Source organism: Montipora foliosa, chromosome 6, assembly GCF_036669935.1.
Source record: "Montipora foliosa isolate CH-2021 chromosome 6, ASM3666993v2, whole genome shotgun sequence".
In the NCBI taxonomy this organism is placed as follows: Eukaryota; Metazoa; Cnidaria; class Anthozoa; order Scleractinia; family Acroporidae; genus Montipora; species Montipora foliosa.
This window is the reverse complement of record NC_090874.1, coordinates 10,395,126-10,402,625: the sequence shown is the minus strand read 5'-3', so window position 1 is coordinate 10,402,625 and position 7,500 is coordinate 10,395,126. Positions and strand designations below refer to the sequence as shown.

Sequence of the window (7,500 nt, the reverse complement as noted above, 5' to 3'; positions counted from 1 at the left end):
ATTCTGCGGAGAACTTTCTACCCGCAAGCGAACCCATGGAGGACAAAAGAAGCGATTCAAGGACTCGCTGAAATCATCCCTGTTCAACATCTTCCCTGATACATGGGAATAAATGGCACAAAATCGCAGCGAATGGCGCTCCAGGCTTTGCAAAGGTGCCATGGTCCATGGTGCATTGTGCCGTGGACTCCCAGAGAAGATGTTCTATAAATAAATCTACTCGGGAAAGGGTTGACTCCAAGGCCAAATATGAGAGATAGAAGCTCCTCTTGATGAGCTCCGGGTTAATGTCAATGCACCTTATTCCGAAATGGCCGCCATTTAATTATTCTTTTGTGTCCTTGCAAGTTGGCCTCGTTGGCCTCGCTTTCAAACGTAAAATTCAAAAGAGTATTAAATTTAGAACGAGGCCAAAAGGGCCAAGTTGCAATCAAACAAAAAAATACTAAAATCGCGGCCATTTTGGAATAAGGTGTAAAACGCACGAATCAACTGAATGAAATTTCATGTTTGTACAACAAAACCAGCTCTGCTAAAAAAAAACATTTACTGCATCAAAAATAATGAAAGTAATTTTGCCCGGGACAATTACCAAAATTAACTAAAAATGCCCTTTGTCTCAGCCAATCAGCATTTAGTAATTTTGCCCTCAATGTTATAAACCAGGATAAATGAAGAGATATGATTTTGAGTCAAGGTTACTCAGAAAAAGTCTACTATCATTCTATTTTAGGCCACGCGGGTGCTATCATTGCGGCGGGAAGAGGTACCGCTGAACACAAGGTACAGTAAATACCCGGCTATCGATTCAGCAGCCTTTCAATTTACTGTCCGTTGGTCCCATATGATAATTTGAATGTAATCTTTCGGCGTTTGGTGACTCAGCTCATTGTTGGAGTTGGGGTGGGGAGGGTCAGGTCAAAAGTAATGGCGGGAGAGAGTTTGAGGAGGATAAAGAAGGCACTAAAATAGGGCTGCAAAGAAATGCATCGGCAACGCCGGCGCACAGTAATGGATGGTAAGCAGAGGAGTTTGTTCGCTCTTTCCTTTTTTTTTTCTATTAAAAATGGTCTCACAAGGGCTAAATTGCTGAGCTTGCAAATAAAGTGATAGGATATTTTGTCTCGTATTGTAATAATAACTCGGTGGAAGGTACACAGAGAGAGCGTTCACATACATGTGTCGCCACAAAACGGCGACGCCGTTATAAGGTCTGAAACGAATTTGGTAATTGAAGGAGTAGAATCGAGAAAAAAGTCATTTAAACAGGGTGTTCCAAGCGGTCACCCAGCCTAGAAACTTCGACCAACATAGTTTCACTTGGTGATAAACCCTGGCATCCAATCAAAACGAAGCTCCACTGAATTTTAGACGTAATCTCCCTGTGACGTATCGTCAAATATGTATCGACATCAAAACTCTTTTCGAAATACTAAGCTTTGATACAAAAGAGAAAGCTTTGCTTTGAGCAAAACGGGTTTTGGTTTTTGCGGGCTGTACAGTTTTTGGGCGCTGTACGGTTTTTGGCGCTTCTGCCACGAGCCCCATTCGTCTTCGTTCCAGAAGCACTGTACTGGTCAGTAAATTGGTACTTGAAATGTGCAGAGTCGAAACCAATTGCGCTAGTTTTCTTTCAGATTAAAGCTTTAAAAGACGCTGGCGTCACTGTTACGATGTCGCCCGCTCAAATGGGTTCTACTATGAAAAAGGTAAGGCATGGAATTTCTAAAAAAGGAAATTTTGGCCAATTGAAATACATGTATGACCCGACTCCTTTGTAATTTTTATTTTCTTCTTTCTTTTCAGGTTTACTCTGAACGATTTGCCACCGAAACGATCTAGTGACTAGTTGACTTATTTTCTTCTTTTTAAATGTTTCTTCAACCTGGAGGTCGGTCGATTTTCCCGTTTCCTTGCGTGACTCCCGACTGCCAAGTGGGGCTATGAAGGTCACGCATTTCATATCATGCGTGACAAAATTGCATTGCAGTTTATGATCATGACAGCGAACTTAAAACGACTTCAGTTGTATTGGTCGTGTTTTTATCTCGTCTCGAGGCCCATTCAGTGCTCATTAAGTGAAAATCAATATTATGAATGTGTATACTAGCTTTCAAATAAGCGAAGTACTCAATGAAGTTTATTATTTTGGGTTCTTAATTGAAAAGAAAGGGAAATTGTTTGCATAAAATACACAGTTTGAAGTACGTCCTCTTAGCTTGAGATCTCTTTTTTAAACGCAGAACTAAACAGCTAAGAAAGAGCCCAGATTTTAATTGTAAAAGAAAGCTAGCGGCCGTCCTTGCATACAAGTAAAACGAGATTAAAATGACTGTATATTGCTACTTTTTACACAACTGCTTCCCCCCCCACCCCCTTCCGAAATGCACTCTTCCTACCCTGCCTCGTGGGAATGTCTTTCATGTTTTAAGGTGATTCCCTTGTTTTTCAGTAATATTTAGTGGCTTTTGCAACATAACAATTTTACCGGTTGATCTACTTTCGAACGCTTCTCGCGAAATTCGGTAAAAAACACTTAGAATAAAGGGCATACAGCGCGAAAACGAGCACGGTGACCCCTTCTTTTTATTGCATTTTTAAAATGCCCTGTATATGAATATCACTTTTGCCAAGTTTAAAAAAAAATCTGGATAGTACGTCATTTTCATGGGAATTACCGTGCACGCAACATTCGTTGCGGTCGCACTTGAGATAAACACATTGTAACACTAGTGTTATCACTACTCTCTCGAATGTGACCGCAGCCTTTCTGGTGTTTTGAATCCCCAGGGAACGCTGAACAATAGAACGTGATGTAACATGCGTTTACCATTTGCAAAGAAAAACCGGTTGGAATGGAACGCTCGTAATTTCCCAGTATGGCGTTTCGCCAGGCCCGAATCTCTCGCGGCCGGAAGAAAACAGTAACAAATCAAAATGGCGGCTGCATCTGCCAACACGATCTCTTCCTCAAATGAAGGATTTTCCTTCATTGTCACTTTGCTCCAAATGAAGTATTATCCTCCATTTAGATTACTCTGTCCCAGGACTTGTGGTAGTAGTCCCTGGACAGAAATTGAACCCGAATCACCCACTTTGAAGAAATTGTTTTTATCCACTTCACCACTAAAGATCAACTGACTGGTAAGTGTGCCGATTATTTACCAAAACTAATAAGTAGATATATAAAATCATTGCTAAATAGCGGTTAAGTCTAAGGCTTGATTTTTAAATGGTTGGCTTTCTCTTGTGTTTTTTAAACGAAATTTTTTACTGTGTAAGCTTGCTTCGTAGCAGGTGTTAATACACGTTTACAACGGCATTTGGAAGAAAAATTCATGGATATTAAAAAAAAAGACATCCTCGCAGTTAGTGATGTTGTAGTCTGGTGGTTAAGTGAAGTGGTTATTAATCGTACGTTCTCAGGCTCGAGTCCTGCGAGTCCTCACATTCGGACGGCTTTAAAAAAAAATATATGTTCATTTCCCATGATCCCTATCAAGCTTTCGGTGTCCAAAATGCACGAATGATGATAAGACTTCACTTGGAGCAAATTGACAATATGAAAAACAAGACGCTCTTTATAGCGTTTACTCGGAATACCATGTTGCGCGAAGTAGTTAAAAACAAACTACAAGGATTGAATAGGCTAAAGCGGTGTTCAAATTTGCTAAGTAACTGTCTCTACAGCCAATAGACCTTATTCACGATGGCGCCATGTTGGATTTGCTCAGTATTATCATGTAAATTAGCTACACACTTCTGAGGGGGCAAACAACACAAGTTCGAGAGGTTTTAACGAACATCTTAGCCACACTGACGATTTTTTTCACGTTCATTGAATGTTTTTCACTTAAGTAGTAAAATAGAATGATTACACAAGATACTTCGATGTTTTTTTTAGTGAAAAATGACGAGATAACGAAGTAGAAAGTCAAAATGTCAAAGACAATCAAAGATATAAAATTATCATAAATGGGACTTAAGTCTAAATTGTAAAATGTACTTTTAGAAATGTTATTTCAATATTTCGACGAGCCGATTTTCCGCAATTTATCTTTTTTCCAGTGTTTGCCCCCCAGCATAACACATGGCTAATTTGCATGACAATTTGTAAACCAACATGGCGGCTATCGTGAATAAGGCCTATTGAAATCTGGAGGGCTCATGACAACGGATAACGTACTGGTGAACATCGCTTCGTGTTTACAAATAAAATCAATAGGTCACCACGCAAAAGAAGTAGTTTTATTTGGTGCAGGTTGTAGGATCGGAAATAACGTGAATCTACGCAATACAGGGGTGACGTACAAAGTGAAACCAGTGGGCTAAACGAGAGAGAAAACTTGTGAAAACCATTCTTGTAATTAATGTGGCTAAGTAAAATTTAGCCCTCCTCGTACCAGCTACATTGGCACTGAACCAGCTGCAGAGTTGGAAATTAACATTGCTGTGAATAATGCGGTGACTAGCCAATGACGACCGTGAAACAATTAAAAAATTGACATCCGCGGATAATGCTCGTACAAAGAACAGCTGAAAGAAAAAGAAATTTCAGACATTTCCAACATACCGCTGCTGGGAGCTCTGTACTGGCGATTTCATCATGTTGTCAACTTGCGCAGAGATTAACTATCTTATTCATAACAATTCCAGAAGACCGAATCCAGCATTTTCAATCTTTAGCTGCTATTGAGCTTTCACTCCGAACATGGACTTGAGTTTCTAGATCGGCGAACGTCATTAAAAGTTTCGCATTGAAACCCCAACACAGCTCCCATCGCTTTGGTTGCCTCACCACATGTTATAAATCCGGATTTTCATAGACGTCTAAGAGAATAAAGGCTGTTTGAAGCCTCGCGCGCGCAGAAATCCCCTCCAACGACACTCGACAACACGGCTGTTATTTTGTTGTTGTTGGAAAACGTAGTTTCGTTAAAGAGGGAGGTGAAATATATTTCTCCAAGGGATCAAGTGTATTGCTGTTAGCTAATAAAATCACCGCCTCGTAATTATATTGTCCATTTTGCGGCACCGAACAAAGTCAACCGATACCTTTCAGGTATTTCGAGTAATTACCCAATAACTCAATTTATTTTGACACGTATGGCTACGATACGAATTAACAAAGATAGAGATAATTAATCTGGGTTTTGCAACAATTTAATGTTTCAGTCAGTTTATCCCAATATCACTGAGCAAACCAGCAAATAATTGTTTTGCTATGAGCCTGTCATACGCCAGGCTAGGGACAAGGTTTGACCTGACGTGCAGCCACCCTGGTCGGACAAAAAAAAATTTCCTCACTTGTTAAGTGGGAGGCCTTTGGCAGACCACTTTATAAATTAATTTGGTTTTATCAACGGAGTTGAGCTTCATCTTTAATAAGGCCAGAGGATAGGGAGATGGCGCTTTGTTGAATGAGAATTTATCAATGTCCGGGCACTTGCGAAGAGTTGAATAAATAAGTTGTGTTGAATGAAAATGCTTTTGTTGAAGTTGAATGAATATATTCGTTCCATAAAACGTAACTTTGGGCTTTGAAGTTAAATAAATATTCTTTTTGCACAAACAATAGCCCGTGTTGAAGTTGAATGAATGTAGTCGCTGAATGAAAATATCCTGTGTTGAAGATGAATAAATATAGTCGTGAAATGAAAATATTCTGTGTTGAAGTTGAATCAATATAGATTGTTGTATACAAATATACATTGTTGAATTTTGGAACAAACAGCCAACCATGTTCCGGACGTTGCACACCTTTTCTAAGATTAAACTAAAGAGGGTGGAGTTTAATGAACCATTGACAAGACACGAATTAATAAACTAAATTGCAAATCGAACTGCCAAATGGCTGAAAATTAAACAGGAAATGTGAAAAGCAATTTCCTACTCTCGACGGTGTGTATTGTGTAGTTTATATTTGCTTTAAAATGATAGGTAAATATGAAATACTGATTGACATTCCTTCATTTACTGACTCGTTGAGGGGGAAATAATTGTCATATCGATTCCTTCACGTACGTCATTTTTGAATGGACAATAAAGTGTACTATGAAAAACGCTTGGAAACTCGTGGTGAAGCCAAATATTTCTGGTTTTACAATTCGTTGTGTAATTGGTCAAGGATTTGAATCACGTGTGCTTATTCAACCAATGAAAAGTAATCCCGAACTTTTGCTGCAGTTGAAAATACCTCGCTTCGGAGGTTGATTGGTTTGCTGGGTCTATAATCATTCATTTTGGTGTCATGTCAGTCTTTTCTAAATAGTTCTGCAAATAACAACGGATTCGTTCCAAAAGACCCGCATATTGTCTTCTCTCATGACGTTGTGTGGTATTGCCTTGTGTTCGACAAACATTTTTTAATCTTGAAGCCCGTGAGGGTGTTGGCTAGTCCATTCTAGTTCACTCTCTACCACATCAGCCCTAAATCTTCATCAAAGTATTGGATATTAGAAAGTCCTCCTCGAATCTAGTATTGAGGCTTCGACGTCTTAAAAGCGATGAATCCAGGGAATATAACCTTACGTTACAGCAATGGATCTTCATGTGATCCTATGGATAATTCGTTTGCAGCTCAGGTTACCAGATTTACACTTTTATCGACAATTCTTGTGATCAGCTTGGTGGGTAATGTTCTAATAATTGTCATTGTTTATAAAAGAAAAGAACTTAGGAAGACGACAAACTATTTCATCGTCAACATGGCTGTTTCCGATTTTGTATTCCCATTACAAGCCATTCCTTTGCGCTTATTTCAAATAGCCCTTGGTTCTTCAAACTGGCCTTTCACTGGCACGACAGGATCAATTTCCTGCAAAGTAGGGTCGTATCTGCGTCGCGTCTCTGCCACCGTTTCGATGGCAAGTCTTCTCTGGATTGCCTTGGATCGGTGCATGGCCGTGGTCTGGCCTATGAAAGCGAATTTCATAACACCCAGAAAGAGAGCCATTGCTATCGCTTCTACTTGGGCTGTAGCTTTGATGCTAAATTCTATTGATCTGTACGCGTACGATTTGGTTAAACAAGAACAGAATCTTCGGTGTGACTCTTTACCCGAAACTCTCTCGATACTCCGCAATATCGGACATGTGAGAAAGGTCTTTAGCTTTGGACTACTCATTCCCATATCTATATTGTACAGCCTTACAATGCTTACTTTACGACGGAAGGAAAAAGCTCTTCGTGACTCAGAGGGACATAAGCCAGTAAAAAACAAGCAGCGCGCCATCAAAATGAGCTTCCTTGTTGTGATCACAATGAACGTTTATTTTCTTCCCATACTTGTGTTTGTTCCATTACTTGATGGGTTATCTTGCCCTTCACTCAAAGAGTTGGGTTTCTTTGCTTATGTCATGCTTTATTTATCCTCAACAGTCAACCCAATTATTTGCATGGTATGTGTTCGGAATTACAGGAGAGGGCTGGCCCATATATTTAAGTCGTTTCGCCCAAAAAGAGCTTACCGTTATAACATCAGTGGTGGTCATCACGCCT

The 7,500-nt window shown here is 39.7% G+C and overlaps 2 protein-coding genes across 2 annotated transcripts in view; both read left to right on the top strand.

Annotated features, from left to right (window-relative positions):
* LOC138006630 (succinate--CoA ligase [ADP/GDP-forming] subunit alpha, mitochondrial-like) overlaps positions 1-2,345 on the top strand; it is a 13,770-nt gene extending 11,425 nt beyond the window's left edge. Inside the window, exons 9-11 of the mRNA XM_068853080.1 lie at positions 734-783; positions 1,638-1,709; positions 1,807-2,345. Coding sequence (XP_068709181.1) covers positions 734-783; positions 1,638-1,709; positions 1,807-1,842 — 158 coding nt within the window. The 3' untranslated portion in view covers positions 1,843-2,345. The remainder of the gene's footprint in view (positions 1-733; positions 784-1,637; positions 1,710-1,806) is intronic.
* Positions 2,346-6,506: 4,161 nt separating this feature from the next.
* Positions 6,507-7,500, top strand: part of LOC138005025 (neuropeptide FF receptor 1-like) — a 996-nt gene continuing 2 nt past the window's right edge. Inside the window, exon 1 of the mRNA XM_068851315.1 lies at positions 6,507-7,500. This exon is cut by the window's right edge and continues 2 nt beyond it. Coding sequence (XP_068707416.1) covers positions 6,507-7,500 — 994 coding nt within the window.